This window comes from Capra hircus, chromosome 11, assembly GCF_001704415.2.
Source record: "Capra hircus breed San Clemente chromosome 11, ASM170441v1, whole genome shotgun sequence".
Taxonomy (NCBI): Eukaryota; Metazoa; Chordata; class Mammalia; order Artiodactyla; family Bovidae; genus Capra; species Capra hircus.
The window spans coordinates 87,263,874-87,282,452 of NC_030818.1; the positions used below are offsets into that span (position 1 = coordinate 87,263,874).

Below are 18,579 nucleotides of genomic sequence, written 5' to 3' on the forward strand. Positions count from 1 at the left end.
GGAGATTCTGCTCGAGGTTTTCTTTGAGACTCAGAAATAATGGTCCTTCTTTCCTTCTGAGCAGTATAGCTTCCTGTGTCAATCCAGGATTGAATTCGTACTGCTTTTTTTTTTTTTTAATTTCCTTAGGTGGCTTTGTGCCAATACGGGGAGGGGGGCACCCAAAGAGATAACAAAGAACTGCAGAGACTCTGTGCGTCAGTGCTAGGCCTCCTTCCTTTGGGCTGTAGAAGTGCCACTTCGGAGTGCCAGTGACAGGTCTGCTGCTTTTAGGCCGGAGGGAAAAGCCACACTTCCATGGGATAAGGCACCCCTGGCTCCCCACTGCGTGGCTCCCCGCTGTGAGCCATCATCATTTCCCCGTGACAATGATGATTGATCTGTTGCAAGAGGAGCCCCGGCTGGCAGGGAGGAGACATTCCCGTTGCTTTTAAGTCTAACAGAATCTCAAACTGCCTAAAGAAACCTGCATTTTTTTTTTTTTCCCCTGGCTGGGGAAGGATTGGAAAAAAAAAAGAAACAAGAACCCGAACTAACAAAACTATGTTCAAAATGTATGCGCTCTCCCTGTAGACTAATGAACTGTTTGGGCCAATGTTCTGTATTCTGGTAGGAACACACCGCTCATTGTATTTTCACCAGATTTAAATTTTTAAAGATACATGTTTGACAAGTTTGAAGTTTTTACTTTAGTCAGTTCAGTTGCTCATTCATGTCCAACTCTTTGCGACCCCTAGGACTGCAGCACATCAGGCCTCCCTGTCCATCACCAACTCCCAGAGTTCACTCAAACTCATGTCTGTTGAGTTGGTTATGCCGCCCAGTCTTCTCATCCTCTGTCATCCCCTTCTCCTCCTGCCTTCAATCTTTCCCACCATCAGTGTCTTTTCAAATGAGCCCATTCTTTGCATCAGGTGGCCAAAGTATTGGAGTTTCAGCTTCAGCATCAGCCCCTTCAGTGAATATTCAGGACTGATTTCCTTTAGAATGGACTGGTTGGATCTCCTTGCAGTCTAAGGGACTCTCAAGAGTCTTCTCCAACGGCACAGTTCAAAAACATCAGTTCTTCAGCACTCAGTTTTCTTTATAGTCCAACTCTCACATCCAAACATGACTACTGGAAAAACTCTACCCTTGACTAGACAGTACTCTTGCCTGGAAAATCCCATGGCCAGAGGAACCTGGTAGGCTGCAGTCCATGGGGTTGCAAAGAGTCAGACACGACTGAGTGACTTCACTTTCACTTTTCACTTTCATACATTGGAGAAGGAAATGGCAACCCTTTCCTGTGTTCTTGCCTGGAGAATCCCAGGGACGGGGGAGCCTAGTGGGCTGCCATCTATGGGGTTGCACAGAGTCAGACACGACTGAAGCGACTTAGCAGCAGCAGTAGACGGACCTTTGTTGGCAAAGTAATGTCGCTGCTTTTTAATACGCTGTCTAGGTTGGTCATAACTTTCCTTCCAAGAAGCAAGTGTCCTTTAATATCATGGCTGCAATCACTATCTGCAGTGATTTTGGAGCCCCCCAAAATAAAGTCTGTCACTGTTTCCACCAGATGCCATGATCTTAGTTTTCTGAATGTTGAGTTTTAAGCCAACTTTTTCACTCTCCTGTTTCACTTTCATGAAGAGACTCTTTAGTTCTTCTTTGCTTTCTGCCTTAACAGTGTCATCTGCATATCTGAGGTTATTGATATTTCTCCTGGAAATCTTGATTTCAGCTTGTGCTTCATCCAGCCCAGCGTTTTTCATGATGTACTCTGCATAGAAGTTAAATAAGCAGGTGACAATATACAGCCTTGACGTATTCCTTTCCCAATTTGGAACCAATCTGTTGTTCCTTATCCAGTTCTAACTGTTGCTTCCTGACCTGCATACAGATTTCTTACTTTAGTCTACTATGAGCGAAACTTTGTTGCTATAGTTATAGCAGATAGATTTATCTAGATATATTAAATGAGAAATATTAAAGTGTTCAGTAAGTAGATAGGCAGATGCACATTTAATACATTATACAGCTGTGCTTTTCACGTTTTGATGATCTGCAACTAAAAGCATGAAAATGTTAGCATTTTCAGCACATGTGTGCTCTATTTACACGACCATCAGCTTAGACTGATCATTCAAAGACATAAAATGATTTCAGGACTCTTTTTCCCCCCAGAAATATCTGGTGTATTCTATTTTCATCTCCTAGAAGTCTCTGATTTCACACCATTACAACATTTTCCAGCTCTGAGACCATGTGAAATCCTACTTGGTTCTCTCATACTTCCTTTTAGGTGTATGCGCTCAGTCGCTCAGGAGCCTGGCAGGCTCCTCTGTCTGTGAGATTCTGCAGGCAGGAATACTGGAGTGGGTTGCCCCTTCCTTCTCCAGGGGATCTTCCCAAACCAAGAAACAAACCCAGGTCTCCTGCATTGCAAGCAGACTCTTTACCAACTGAGCCACAAGTGAGCTAACCATGAGCCACAAGTGAGCTACCATGGTGACCTAAATTATAAAGTTGTTTCACTGCAGTGCTGATTTAATTTAAAAACTAAGTAAGATTTGTTCGTAATAGAGAGTCCATCCAAATCAACAAGTATAAGTCACTCTAGTGGCAAAATAATTTATCACTTCCCCTGAATGGGCAATCAGTTTGAAAAAATTTGATTCCTGAGGGGAACAAAGGTCCTCCTCCACCCAGTGGTGTGGGTCTCTTCCCCTTCTATGCTCCTACTGGGCGCTGTTCATACATCCATTGTGGCACTGTGCCTGCTTCTGCCTTATTTCCTAATCATATCTGTCGTTTAGAAATAGCTGAGGCAGGTGTTTAGGCAGAGAAGGCTTGAGGAGACCACCTACAGGGCGGCCCATGTCAACACGGGCGGGGTGACACCAGCACAGAGGAAATGGCTGCCCAGCCCCGAGGGTCGAAGGGCAGGAGGAAGTACCTCCCTGCTCCCAGGATATGGAGGGCGCAGGTGGGGCTGAGCGCTGTGTGGATGGCCCTGAGGCTAGCAGTTGTCACTCTACCGTATATCAGAATCACCCTGGAGGGCTTGTTAGCAAATTCAGCTCTTTACTCCGCTCAAGTACCATAGCACTTCAGATCATGGTGTTGATTCCATAAAGTTCATATACAAATAATGTTCCAGTTCAGGTCTTTGGAAGGCAATTTTTTTGTCTTAGAAAGATGTGTTTCTTATATAGCCCCCTCAATCTCTTGCCCCACTCCCTAGCAGGTGTTGTGACTTGTTTCAACAGTTTGTTTCTTTTTATAGCTAAGTAGTATTCCCTTGTATGGATATACCACATCCTTTCACCTGTTGATGGCCATTTGGGCTGTTTATCTGTTAGCAATCTCAGATAAAGTTGCTGCGAATATTTGTGTGTAAGTCTTTGTGTGGAAAGATGCTTTTATTTTTCCTGGGTAGGCTCCGAGTACGGCGTCCTGTGCCTAAAATGATCTCCACCTGGATGGCCACATGGCCTGCCCCCTCGACTGGATTTCACACAGGTTGGTTTCAGCTCAAATGTCACTTCCCAGACCATTCTTCTCATTTACTTTGTACTAAAGGGCCCACCTGATCACACATCCCTTACCCTACTTTTTCCTCATTGCACTTCATTGCGCCCAATATTATTTATTTGTATACTATCTGTCCCTGCCTTGTTCAGTACTGTACCTCCAGCATCTAGCGTGTGTCTGGAACACAGAAGTTGCTCAGTAAGTATTTGTTGCACAAATAAATGATGAAATCAGAATGCCTTTTTCCAATATCCACACCAGGTATTAGACACCTGTATAATCTTTGCCTACTTAATATGTGGGAAACAACATCTCTGTAACTTGCATTTAATGAGTGACACTGACTACCCTGTTTTTAGCTTGGCCTTTGTATTTTGTTTTTTTCAGAAAGCTAGCTTTTCATATCCCTTGTTCAGCTATCTTTTTCCTATTGCTTTGCAAGCACTATTGATATATTAAAGGACTTATCCCTTTGTTCATTGTACACTATAATGATATTTTCCCAGCTTTTCAGTTGCCTTTGACTTTGTAGTCATATTATTAATCTTTTCCTTCTGCTTTCTGGTTTTGAGACTTCTTATAAAGTCCTTCCCCATTCCAAGATCATCAAAGCATTCACAGTTGTTTTCTTCTAAGACTTTATACACGAATATATAAAAGATTATAATGTTTAGATCTTTGATCTATCTGGGATTTACTTTGGGGTGTAAAGAGTAAGTAAGTGATGTAGTTTAAAAAGAAAATTTAACTTTAAAATACAATGAAGCAACTTCCCTGCTGGTCCAATGGTTAAGACTCTGAGCTTCCAATTCAGGGGCCCAGGTTCCATCCCTGGTTGGGGAACTAGATCCCACATCCTGCAACTAAGACCCGGTGCCGCCAAATAAATAAGCAAATATTTTTTTAAAATACAAAGAATACAAATTCCTGGTTACCATTTACTTAACATTTTAACAAGAACATTCATAATTTAAATGGGGATGACCCACAGAGATGTTATGGGGAGGGAGGTGGGAGGGGGAAATAAAAAAAAATTTTTAAAAATTAAAAATTAAAAAAAAAGCATAAAAAAAAAATCAAAGGAGCAGCAAGTAACAAAATTTCACACTCTTAGAAAAAGAGCAGGCATTCAGCATAAACCATGTTGTTTGCACAAACAGTTTAGGCATCGTGATCCATTCTTATCAAGGAATGGTGGGAACCCCCCCAAAATCCGAGTTCCTAGATACCAGCCAAGTGTCAGCCTTGCAAGCAGGCCTTTCCAAGGATAGCAGTTTTAGGCCTGCTATGTTAACCCTTTTTCACACAAAATATTAATGATTATTGTGAAAGATTCAGGGTAAATGTTGGAAAATATATTTAAGTACCAAATAACATATAAATGACCTAACTGGTGATTATTTTTTATATGAACAACAATAGTATCTTCAAAAACTGTTTTATTATAAATTTTATTCACCCTATACAAACCAATAGAACTTTGCAAAGGAAATGATTCTACAGCTATCTAGGCACTCTTAGCTCCTAAAAAAATAAAATAAAATAAAAATAAATTCAAATAAATTTCACCTGTTTTCCAACATACATTTTTGTTTGATATAGGTATTTGTATGTATGTAGCTGTATGCAATAAAACTCTATTTTTCACCATTCTCTAGAATTTTATATTACAATGACATTACTTTCATTATTAATATATTTTTCCCCGGCAAGTTTCCACTTCATTTCTTTCAGCACTTTCTTGTTTTCCTGGATCTCGAAGATTTCTTGTTTGTTTTATTATATTTTGCTTTAAAAAGTCTCTTTTCTATTAAGCTCACTTCTTCATGGAGAAAGGAAGTCTTTATTCTCAGCAAGAAGGAGAAGAGATTTAGTATAAACTGGTAACTCAGGGAAAAATTGGATTCTTCGTAGGTTGTCACATGCTTACAATGGCTAGAAGGGGAAGAAAAAAGACACCATGTTTAAAGGGCCATTTAGAAAGGTATGCACTGGTCCCTTGAATATCCCCCAAATAACCTAAAAACTGTATATGGTTAGGCTTAAGATAGTACTCTGAGCTGGAAGGAAACGAACAATCTGGAAGGAATCCTACATTTTATAAAGGAAAAAAATGTTAGCACTGTCTGTGGCCATCAGGTGTGGGACACAGGTGGTCCATAGCCAGTTCTCACGGCTCCTCCTCCACTCCAGGTGGGCCCCCCTCTTACCACGGTCAAGGCAAACAAAAGCACACAGGGAGAGATCCTGGACATACTGAAAACACACCAACAAAAGAATCCCCAGCTCCCAACCAAAACAGGTTACCAGGCTTAATACTGTATGCTGCAATTCTGTATGTATTATAGAAGGAAGACTTAATGAAGCAATTTTGCTTATTTTAAAGTAATAAGTAGAACCTGAATCTGATCAAATCTCTAAAACACTAATGAAAACTGCTAAGTAACTCTGCCAATCTCTGCCTATACCAACATGGAAGCAGGGGGAAAGGGGAACACGTTAAAAGGTGTCATGGGCTGTAATCAGCAAAATCTAGACTACAGGAAATTGTACAGGACACATGACCTGGATTACTCAATAAGTAAACTGCAAGGGGGAAATAAAAGAGATAAAGGGGGAATTTATGAACTAAAGCATTTAAGGGCTATCTCTACCACCAGCAATGTAAGGACTTTATGTGGATTCTGAGTTATTTAAAAATTTACTGTTGACAATCAGGAAAATCTAGATATCCACTGCATGTTTGATGACATTAAGGAATTACTACTAGTTTTTAATGTCAGATTAATGGTATTCTGGCTTTGTTTAAGAAAATTATGAAGTTTGGGACTTGCTTCCAAATAATCTGGGAATAGAGGGGTAAAGCAGTGAGCTGGCTAGGGTATGGGGAAAACAAGTCTAGCCACGTGGAAAGTTGTTAATGTGGGGGTGACTATGGGTAGGGGGCATTAATTATATTGTGCCCTCTCCCTTTGAATATACTTGAAGTTTTCCATAATAAATAGTTTTAAAAACAAGTGAACGATAGATGGTATAAACATTTAGACAATGATTTATGTAACAAATATGGCCCTAAATTCCTGAAAGAATGTTTGCATTTGCACCATAGAGCTTGGACACCCATCAGTTGTGACTATGGATAACTACTTTTGGTTCTTTCATCTGCAAAACAGAAAAAAAATAACTACCTCGTAAGATGGAAAAGAGGATTGAATGAGAATATATATTAAGCACTTATCCAATAGCTGGCACAAAGTAAAGGCTCAAAAATGTTCACTTTGCCCATACTCCTTTAAAACTGATTTTTAAATTTTCACTTAAAATCTTTTTAAGCCTATTTTAATAATATACAAAAAAGCCAATACCCTACTATGTTCACTTGTAGGAAATTTAAAAGCCTCAAATGCTTGTGCATTGATTAGTTTAATGGAAACAGAGTATAAGCCATTTATATGAATTCTCACAAATATGGTGCCCTCTTTTCTTCTTCTCTAATTTTTAATTTAGGTTCTATGAAGAAAGATTCTGTCAAACAAAATATTATCACAAAAAGGGTAAAAATATTGTTTCCCTTGCCTAGGGACCATAAAGAAAGCTCTATTTCTACAACAAAAAGATAAGAAAAGGTGTACAGTAGGACTTTTTATTTCTAAGTTGAATCAACAACAGTATCTTTTAAGGAGGAAATGGCAACCCGCTCCAGTACTCTTGCCTGGAGAATCCCATGGAGGGAAGAGCCTGGTAGGCTACAGTCCACAGGGTTGCAAAGAGTCGGACACGACTGAGCTACTTCACTTCACTCACTTCCCTTATCATAAACTTGGAAAATTTTAATTTTCCTAAAGTCTTAAGTGATAAAACCAAATAAAACATACAACCATTTAAATTCATCCAGATTGTTAGCTCCGCCTCAGACAAGAAGGATAAACACCCTCATGATCTGAAGGGTTCTCACAGTCTTTCTCTGCTTAGTTCTCAAGACCTGAGTGTTCTCAAAATTATTTCCCAGTACAATGCTTGTCTCTTCTGAACCCTCAAAACTGAGTTCTCCTGTGTAATAAAATTCTCCATATAGCTGAAGATCTGCTCTCTTAAGCATCAAAAGATTCCATTTTAACCATTTGGATAGACATCTTTTAAAACTGAGTTATACACTATTTGGTTATTATTAATCAGAGGACATTCAGCCTATTTTCAAAAGCCTTTACAATTATATGGTGACAAGTTGTCCACTTTTATTGTGGAAATACTAGAAAATACAGGTAGGAAAAACAAACCCAGAGAGAATGCACATTAATCTGGGGACATGCTAAAGCAGAGACATGGTCAAGTTTATTTAGTTCTGTGGAGCTATTGTGTGTCATGAATGAACTTCAGACCACTGTAATTTGACTTCTTTTGTCTGCTTCTGCAGCTGGTTCCTCTACTGTCTGTCAAACGAGTACCACTTATATTTGCTGTCAAGACATTCAGCAGCAGATACCTCTCAGTCTCCCGCCTACTCTGCATCTTCTGATGGCAAGGAATCTGGAAATCAGACAACTCAGCCTGATGGACACACATCTCCCGGCAGAGTGAAGGACTAAAGGGCCTCCTGAGAAGAGTGTATATACGTTAGTTATGGACTCAGTGGCCATTTTATTGGTTAGCTGGACCCTCTTTTGCTTACTATGTGGTTTTAGGCTATGGTCTAAATAGGCAAGGTAATTTGACAGACGATTTTGGTACATAAAACCATGGTGATAAACATACTTGATGCATAGAGTGTATTGCTTAGCCTTATAACTCATGCAGAGAAAAAAAATCTTGGTTGTTTCATCTCTGATTATACCAAGGTCTATTTGTAACTAACTGTCTTATGTTACAGGATTACAACCATTAAGAACATCCAAAAATGCACTGATCATGCCACGTGAAGAGCAAAAGGTGTAGGTTCCCCACTAACCCCCACGGACCAACTGCAGGCAGACAAGGCAGATGGTACTAACGAATCAGGTCCTAACTTCCTGTCCCATGTGTGGGTCTTGATTACAAGCTCACCATCTTCTAAAGTCCAACCAATAACCCATCTGCCTCTCATTATGACCAACTCCTTTAAATCATAGGTGGCCCCTTTTTATTTTTTCTAATGAGAAAAGACTACTGCTTCAGGCCAAACTAGAGGTTTCAGGGTGGTTTTTATCCCATGACTTCTAAGAGCATCGCATACCTTTTACAGAACTTCTGAGTACTCAGCCAGTAGAGGGAATTCTTGGTTGTCAGGGACTGGCCTTTCTGCTGCAGGACTCCCTGGAGGCTATGCCCATGGAAACAAGGCCTCTCGCTGTCCTCTTCAGTCCAGTTGAATTGAAAACTTGAAGGCTTTTTTTTTTCAATGTTTGGTGCTGAATCCACCAGCGTGCTAAACTGTTTCTGTAGACTCACCAGCATTTCTGGAAATGAAGGGAAAACAAATGAAATAAAAACACATTAAATGACAAAGTCTGTAGTTTACTTGATTGTAATGCACCAACGGTGGTTTTGTAGTTTTGACAAATGCTCCATGATATAAGGGCATAACTAGGGGAAACTGCCACTGGAAGAGGGACGGCGAGGAACAACTTGAAAAGGCTAAAAAGGTAAATTTTATCTTATGTTTATTTTACCACACACAAAAAAAACAACAAAAAACCTAAAAAAGCAGTTCTCCAAATAAAGAGTTCTGAGAGTATAGACATATATAGCATTTCAGATTTTGGCGAGAACTGAAGTTCTGTTTGAATATTGCAATGTTCCTGAAATAGATTTCTACGGACATTTCTTATAGAGAAGGACGTTTCTCTGGATGTGCAATGGGACACTTGTTAAACAACTGAGAAAAGGACTTGTGCATTCACTTTTCAATTTAAAACCCTTAGCTTTTCCACAGCTGGGCTGTTACTTGGTGTCAACGAGAAGAAACCCTACTCACCTCTTCTTTTATACACCACCGGCCTGTCAATGGCTGAGTAGTAGATTGGCTTTTCACCTTTCCACAGAAACCTGAAAAGATAAAGACGCATTTGGAGCAGGATGGAGATGAAATGGGCCTCAACACACTTCAGAGAAGTTTCTCAATGGCAGTATCTGAAATTCCCGATACTCATATAATAGTTCTGGCTTAGAATGACCTGCTGACATGCGTCTCTACAGCTCTCATGACCTAGACGTAAGCGAGTGGCACTGCAGGAGGCAGGAAGTCGATGGAAGGATAAGTTCCACCTAAAACCTCCCAGATGCCATAAGATCACAAAGAAATGATTGATTATACTGTCATCATAATCCCGTGCCTCTTGTTCTCATAAAGTGAGGCCACCTAAGAAACAACTGTTCCTTCTTGTCTTTGGCCAAACACCCTTCTGCTGCAGATAAGGTAGTGGTACTTCTGACTCTGATAACTTGTACAAAGTGAACAGTAAGTGCCTGCCTTCTAATGCAGAGGTATAATCACTGTGAATAGGTTATGGTCTTTCTGAAAATTATATGTGAACTAAATCATACCACATTTAAATATTCAGAGAGCTTGCCATTTGTGATTCTTTCAAGTATCTTTTTGTTATTTATTTATCAAATAATAAAAGTGACAATATATTCAAGGTAAAAAATCTCTTAATAATAAAGAAGTTCCCTAAATAGTTTAATCCCACTCCCTAGATAAACCCACTATTAAAAACGCCTTGTGACTTCCTCATCTAGACAGATTTTCTTATGCATTTATAGTAAATGCCCATACAGGTGGCAATTATGTTGCAGTCAAGGAGGTGTTATTATTTCCTTGAGGACATATGCCCAGAAGATGGGAAAGGTGGGCCATCGAAAATAATTAACACTCGTCACACAGTCCTTCTTTAAGCATTTACTTTGTTTACTTCTTTTCAAAACTACAAAAAATAGAGGCCCAGCACGAAGTCTTAACATTTTCTCCAGGAAGCCACGAGGTCCCATATGCTCTGTCTGTCCAGCCTTCCCTCAAGATTTGGTTCTCCACTGCTGTATATTAAGGTGTAATTTACATGTAGTAAAGCCAGTCCTGTCTAGTGCATAGCTGCACTACTTTAGATAAACACATACAGTTGTATAATCACCACCATGAATAGTTCCACACTCTCAAACCTCCCATGCTTCTTGAAGGTCAACTCCTCCCCTGACCCTCAGCTAAACTTGGTCTCAACCACCAATCTGTTTCTCTATTCTTACAGCTTAGCCTTTTCCAGAAAGTCATATAAATGCAATTAGACCGTATGTAACCTTTTGAGTCTTTCATTAGCATAATGTATTTATGATTCATTCATGTTTCTGGATATATCAGAAGTTTGTTCCTTTCTAGTACTGAAGAGTGTTTCATTTTACAGATATGCTACAGTTTGTTTATCCATTACCACCTGAAAGGCATCTGGGTTGTTGCCAGTTTTGGGCCACAAGATTTCATTCGTTTACTTGTGAATGAAGTATACAGATCTCTATATATTCATATATAGGCTTCTGTGTGAACTTACTTTTGGCCCATTTAAAACACTGAGTTGTTTTCTTATTATATGAAAATAATTCTGGATACAAACCATATATTGGATACAACTCATATATTCTGGATACAAACCTTCTATCAGATATGTGATTTAAACATATTTTCTCCTAGCCTGCAGCTTTTCTTAACAGTGTTTTTAGAAGAGAAGTTCTTTCTTTTAATGAAGTCTAACTTATCTTTTTTTTCTTTTATGGATCACGGCTTTGGTATCATATCTGAGAAAATTTTTGCCTAACCTAAAAGGCTGCAAAGATCTGCACATGCTTTTAAATTTTCCTCCAAGAAAACTGGCAGTCAAAGCACTCTCTAAAGCTATTTTTAGGTTTCAACTATAGTTTACTAGTGTTTCTCACAATCCATGCATAGAGACCTATGCTGAGCTGTAGAAAATACTTTAACAACTTTCACCTGACAATATGGAAGATGATGTCTAGAAGAATAGAGAGAAAAATTAGAAATTTATTTCAATAGCAGAGATGGGGAAGGGTAGAACAGGTGATGGGCATACATGGGAGCTCTGTGCCCACAGAGCAGTCAGCAGTGACTTAGAAGTCATCTCAGTCATCCCAAAGCACAGACTCTACAAAGGATCTTGGTAACAGATCCCTTGGACAAGCTCTTCCCAGAGGCCTGGTGTCCGTCTGGAAAATGCCACTTTGAAACTAGACATACGCTCTTTGGTCATTAAATTCTCCCTTAAAGTAGCTAAAAGTCAGTGAGCCTTTTGATGCACAGCTGACTGAGGCCCTGCAGGAAGAATCTGGGCTCTAACAGGTATGTCTGAAGTGTAAGCTGGTGCCTGGTTTGGGTTCATGAGAGGGCACCTGTCAACCCTGAGATGCCCAAGTGGCATGGCCTCTGAATACCTAGCCTTTCAGTACTGGCCGGGACCACCCCAGCAGCACCAGAAAATAAAGGTCTGATGTCTGGTTCTCCAAGATTACCTAAGAACTCAGGAGAGCCTTCTGTTCTCGCTGCTACTCTTGTGCCTGCTGAGAGCCAATGACTAAAGACGTTCCTTCTCCAACAGAAAAGAGGAAGGCCTCTGTTCCCCGGGTGCCCACAGCTGTCAGAAGCTCACCCTCACTATCTGTCCAACCTGAACAGGAAGAAACTGCCCATCTCCTCCCTTCTTCAGCAAGGATCCTCTCTCCCACAGCGCTTTATGCATCCCCGGAAGTCTGTTTCTAGATTTAAAAGATCTCTTAAATTCAGGGGAGAAATACTCTAATTCTATCTGCAAACACTGAAATTTAGTTCTTGATTAAGAATATCAAGGAGACATTATTAGCCTTACTTTATTGATGACGAAACTGGAGTTATCATTTTAACTAATTTGAGGAATCTTGATTTTTCTCAGGGGATATAAAATGACTTTATCAAATGAGTACTGTTGCAAAATTACATAAATACAGAAATGTTAACCTTTTCTTCAAAGTTTCACAGGGACTCAAAGTTCCAAGAACAGATATAAAATCCGTTCAAATCAGAAACCTAGAGCAAGGTACCCTCTACGACATAAGACAGTATCTCTGAAAATTTATGAGCTGACTACATTTCAGTGCACTGAGGCTAAGAAGTTAAGTAACTGGGTCGCAGTTAAACAGCTGGTTTTAAACAATCAGGATTTACCCCTGCACTGTCTCTAATGCTATGCTCTTTCCACTCTGCCACGGTGGACCTGGGTGGGCTTCCCTGTTGCTCGGTGGTAAAGAACCCACCTGCCAATTCAGGAGATGCGGATTTGATCCCTAGGTCGGGAAGATCCCCTGGAGAAGGAAACAGCAACCCACTCCAGTATTCTTGCCTGGGAAACCTATGGATAGAGGAATCTGGCGTGCTGCAGTCCATAGGGGTCACGAAGAGTTGGGCACAACTTAGCGACTAAATGACAACAATGGACCTACATGAGGAGGAGAGCTCGAGGTCAAACAGTGAGACTGCCTGAATTAAATATGCTACTCTCTTTCTGCTTTGCTTTGTTTGGATTTGTATCGGGAACTTTACTTTGGAGGAACAGTCCAGTTATAAATGACACAGGCTGACGTCTGCAGTCTTTTGTAACAGTGGGAAGCACAGATGGGAACTGATCCACTGTGGGAAACGAAAGAGGGAGGAATACCAGAAATGCAGAGAATAGTCATGCAGATTATGAAAAGACGAGTACTGAGTACAATACAGCACCCTGGACTGGATTCTGGATCAGGAGGACACTAATATTACTATTTTTTAAATCTTCTGGCCACACAGTGTGGCATGTGGGATCTTAGTTCCCTGACCACGGATGGACCCCACCTCCCTTGCATTGGCAGTGTGGTGTCTTAACCACTGGACCACCAGGGACGCCCCTAAAAGGACATTATAGGGCTTCCCTGATAGCTCAGTTGGTAAAGAATCTGCCTGCAGTGAAGGAGACCCCGGTTTGATTCCTGGTTTGGGAAGATCCCCTGCAGAAGGGAAAGGTTAACCACTCCAGTATTCTGGCCTGGAGAATTCCATGGACTATAATGGCCCATGGGGTTGCAAAGAGTCAGACATGACTGAGCGACTTTCACTCACTCACTAATAGTTAATAGAAATATTTTAAAATGTCAGTTTAGACAGAGGGGTTAATTCTAGAAAAAAGGGTCATAATGCTGGTGAATCTGAACTGATGAAACTTGAGCTTTCAGATGTAAAGCAATAGACTTGAAAAATAAAGTAGGTGAATCTAAAGCTAGAAGAGGTAACATACTTTGCCCTGGCTTCCTCCCACTTTTGTTTCTTCTCATCAATAGCTTTCTTCATAACTTGGTACCATTTTCTGAAATCAAACCATGGTTTATCTGAAAGAAATGAAATCCATGATTATTAACCAAATATGTCACATTATTATAACACATGTTGCTCATTTGAGTCTTTACTCACTGATCTGACTGAACATTTATATGCCAGCCCTTGGAAATTATGGAGGGACTGACTATCTTCACGCTCTAATATGACTCCTGAGCAATCTGCTGTCACTCCCTTCTGTTCCGAGCTCTCACCTATACTGTGGCCCTGTATTACACCAAAACGACCTTTAAAAAAAAAAAGTGGAATATAGCTGCTTTATATTGTGGTGTTAGTTTCTGCTGTACAGTAAACTGAATCAGCCATACATACACATATATCCTCCTTTTTTGGACTTTCTTCCAATTAAGTCACCACAGAGCACTGAGCAGAGCTCCCACAGCTCCACAGCAGGTTCTCCGCAGCAGGTTCTCATCAGTGATCTGTCTTATACATAGCAGTGTAGAGATGTCAATCCCCATCTCCCAATTCACCCCACCCCCCTGCCTTTTCCCCTCTGGTAATCATACGTTTCTTCTCCACAGCTGTGTTTCTATTTTTGCTTTGCAAATAAGATCTTTACTATTTTTCTAGATTCCACATATTGAAACCATCTTTTTACATGTCTGTTCTTCTAGATTTGACTATTACCTCCTTGAGAATAGAAGATATATTAGATAACTACACATATAAACAGTTCTGATACAAGGTACAATTTATATATTTCTCAGTTTCTTCTTCTCTATATTTATTGTATCTTTTAATTCACCTTTTACAATCACTTGATTGACTAAAAAAAAAAGTACCTTCTTTGTTCTTTTCATTATATTTCTTGGCAATATTAGACAAAGACCTGGAGACACAAATAAACAAATCAATTTATTTGGAAATCATTCATTTGAAGACAGTTAAATTTTGAATTCTTCTGAAAGAAAAGTATAGAACAGTACTTGAAACTGATGCCAACTTTTAATGCAGAAGCAAGCACTGAAATAGGGAAGAAGACACTGCCACTCTTTGTTGGCATTTTAAGATTCTTTCACTTTCCAAAATAATCTTTGAAGACACATAGTGCCAGAAACCAAAAGGTACATGGATGAAGTGCTAGTGACTCTTTAGAATTTGTGTATGATTTAAAACTCAGGAGAATGAGACACATGTGCATCTTCCTAAAAATGGAAGAAAACATGATCCAAACAACTTACTAAAGGAGAATGAAATCTCTGACAAATACCTGAGCCAAAACATTAGGTAAGGAGTAACTGCTGCTACTAGTCAGTGTTCTATAACAACTGAGAGTCTCTACTTTCTACTGAGACATAACATATGGAGTCCTTTACCCTGAATAATTAGGGGAAAATAATAACATTTTTTTCTCCTAAGACTACATACACTTACCATTCTAAATTGTCATCCAATAAAAAGAGCAGTTTCAATGCCACTACAATGACAGCTACAGCTTGCACATCATATTTAACAGTTTTTGCCTTTTTAGCTATAGGATCAAATCTTAGAAAATCCACTTCTCCTATTCCAGTCGCTTTTACCACTAGGCAGGTTAAATTATGCATTTCATCTGTTGAAGAATAAAACAGAAAAATGTGAAATTAAATTCTTTGGTTAATGAGACCATACTAATGTATACATCCATGAGATAAGCTTTATCTTAAAATATGATACTATGCCAGAACTCTGAGACATACCATTTTGTGTATACATAAACCAAAAAATGAAATGTGTAGAGAAAAACATATGGTCGAATCCTGGCAAGGTCGATCTTCTCCTATTCTGACTTCCCAAAATGCCTGCTATCTATGGCACATATCTTGGCACCAAATATACAGGCACACATCCATCTTCTATTGCTTCATCCACGCCCCTTGTCTGTGTTTCTACAGCAATCTGCATTTACCTGAAACTAACTTTCCTGTAGGACCAAGGGCGTCTCTAAAAATGTGCACTCCCTTGGGAAGCTAGGGAGCCTGGCTAGCACACTGGAAGGCCCAGCGTGCATCTCACCCGCTGCCCTGCTTTCCCAAAGAAATGACACGCTCAGCACAGACTCATCTACTATTCAAGGCTGAGTAACTTGGGACTTGGAGCCAGAACACCTACAGCCTATATATTTAGGCTTTCTGATCATGAGCTTTGTGACTCCAGACTAGAGCCACTCAACCTCAGTTTCTTCACTTGTAAAATGGGTTATGGTGAGGATAAACACAGGACATAAAAGATAGGACAAGTGAATTATACTTTGAAAACTCTGAATTACTAAGCAAATTTCTTTACTTACTAACTGAAGTACCTATATTTTGATTAAATTCAAGTAGAACAGTTGTTATTTACAAGAGCATAATAAGTTGTATTGCATTTCCTATATACTGTCAGTCATTATGTTCTGTTGATTCTATTCTCTTAATGTAGTATACCATACTTTTATAACAGTTCAAATAACATTACATACAGTATATACATGTCTCTATATAAAGTATTATATACAGAATTTTATTACTATAAAAATGGTATTTCTTGAAGAATGTCTCCCCTATTTATTTAAAATTAATACCTTGAATTGCTTCTCTTATACTAAAAGTACATAGTAATAAAAAGCAAATGAAAGAAATTATGAGGAAGGAAGCCAGGACAGGAGAGAAAAACTAAGATTCTGACCTGGAGTATTATGTGACCTGGAGTATTATATGACGCCTCGGCCATCCGGCAGCCAGGCGTCACTCAACCTGCCTACTTCTCATCTGAGATGAGCACACCCACCTGTCCTCCCTTTCCACCTTCACGGATGAGGTAATACAGATGAAGGCACTTTGGAAACTCTACAGGGTTCCCCACAAATTAAACAGACATGATTATGAAAGCTGCCAGGAATTCTCTCTGGCCAGCTCCTCAGTCCCAGGATGAGGGATAAAACTAAGGGATGTATTTGGAGTTCAGTCAGAGCCACCAAGGAGGCAGTGCTTACTCAGCAAGGGTGTGTGTGTGTGACATGCTTGCTGGAAGCTGCTTTCTGCCCAGTTCCAAAGATGACATTGTCATACATAAAGGCACTGAGGAGGGGCATTCGTTGCCCTAGCATGCTTAAAACCACCTTTAGCTTTCTGGGAACCCGAAAATCTCTCTTTGAAAAAGGGCCAAGTACACAGATCTCTGCTTTTTGATCAACAGCACAAGAGAACTATACAGTGCAAAATTTCAGCTTTGAAAATGGCAATATTCCAGAAGCCTTCTTATAATTTCATGGGTAGGAGGCCAATCAATGGCACATTTTAGAATGCAATTTCTAAGTTGAAGGGACCACCACATCTTAGTTTGTAGATCTATTTTGTTTACTCTTTCCTCCCACTATTATGTAATACAAACTCAGTATAGGACATTTATAAGATACATAAAGTGGGAAGAAAGAAAAAATGCATTACTATAACTTAGAAATAGCACTTCAATATTGGGGTAAATTTATTCCCAATATTTTCATTAATATTTTAATTTTATATAGCTATGATTATATTATATATAATTTATAATTTGGCCTATTTCCTTTTCTATTATGACATAAACATTTCCCATGCTTTTATATACTCTTCACAAACATAATTTTAAAAGATGCACATGGTTCTACTGAATATACAAAATATTTACTTAAACATTACCTTTCCATTGGATATTTATTTCTGATTTCTCAGTATTATAAATAGGGTCAATAACATTTGTGTACAGTTTTTTATCTATATTCCAAATTATTTCTATTGAACACTTTGTGAGAAATAAAATTTTTCTATCCTGGCTCTTTTTAATATGGTCTCTAAAACAGCACTTTACAACATCAGATGATAGCAGTCTCTCTCTGTATATTATAGCGGTTTTAATTCTACTTCTTACTCTCAGGAAGAGTTAGGTGAGAAATACTATTAAGTTATACACACTGGTCAGAAAACACTACCACCATCGTTTCTGTCCAATAGCAACTACGTGAGCTAGATACTTGCCATAACCCAGCCCAAGCCAGTTATATTTTGGTAATTCCTTGCATTCTTTCCATATCTTAGTGTTCTTCATTATAAGCTTATGATTTTGGAGTATATAATAGAACAGAGGAACCTGCCATATTTTGAAAAAACCACTCCAAAAGTAATTCAAAAAACCAAAATCCAAAACAATAAACTGATATATGTAACATGTCAAAGTGCAGAAATCAGACTTCCCAAATTCTGGAATCTTAATCAAAGAGCCAGTGACTTCTAAAGTTACAGCAAGAGACATACATTCCTTAGCTTAATAAATGATACCTTTGAGAAGCTTATTTTTTCCTCTTTAAAAAATATTTTATAAGACTTAGATTTACATTTGTATACATATGTTACTCCAATTTATGTTTATTTTTATAGCTAAAATTATATCATACATGCAGTTTTATACATATATTTTTTCATATAACATGTCTTTTCCTTTCCTATTAAAAATATATTCAATCACATTTTTTTATACTGCATAAGCAATAATATAGTCATGCCATGTTTGTATTTTCTGTTAAGAATAGAAACCCTGCAGTTCTCACATTTCTAGTTTAGCAAGAAATTCAGGAGTAGATTCCATCGGCGAATTCCGCTGGGGTGACCTGTGTCTTGGTGTATTGTGAAGAAGGGCTAGTGAGGCTGCCTTTGCATCCTACCAGACCTTCATCTCCATTTGTTTCAGGG

At 39.0% G+C, this 18,579-nt stretch overlaps 1 protein-coding gene across 3 annotated transcripts in view; it reads right to left on the bottom strand.

The window, feature by feature from the left end:
* Positions 4,447-18,579, bottom strand: part of TAF1B (TATA-box binding protein associated factor, RNA polymerase I subunit B) — a 55,760-nt gene continuing 41,627 nt past the window's right edge. For 2 of the 3 annotated variants that reach the window (XM_018055676.1, XM_018055675.1), the window contains 6 exons: positions 15,269-15,446; positions 14,677-14,723; positions 13,794-13,884; positions 9,467-9,537; positions 8,726-8,948; positions 4,447-5,451 (listed from right to left, as the gene is read on the bottom strand). In XM_018055676.1, coding sequence (XP_017911165.1) covers positions 5,247-5,451; positions 8,726-8,948; positions 9,467-9,537; positions 13,794-13,884; positions 14,677-14,723; positions 15,269-15,446 — 815 coding nt within the window. In that variant the 3' untranslated portion in view covers positions 4,447-5,246. The remainder of the gene's footprint in view (positions 5,452-8,725; positions 8,949-9,466; positions 9,538-13,793; positions 13,885-14,676; positions 14,724-15,268; positions 15,447-18,579) is intronic. The other variant, XM_018055674.1, reaches the window with a different exon arrangement.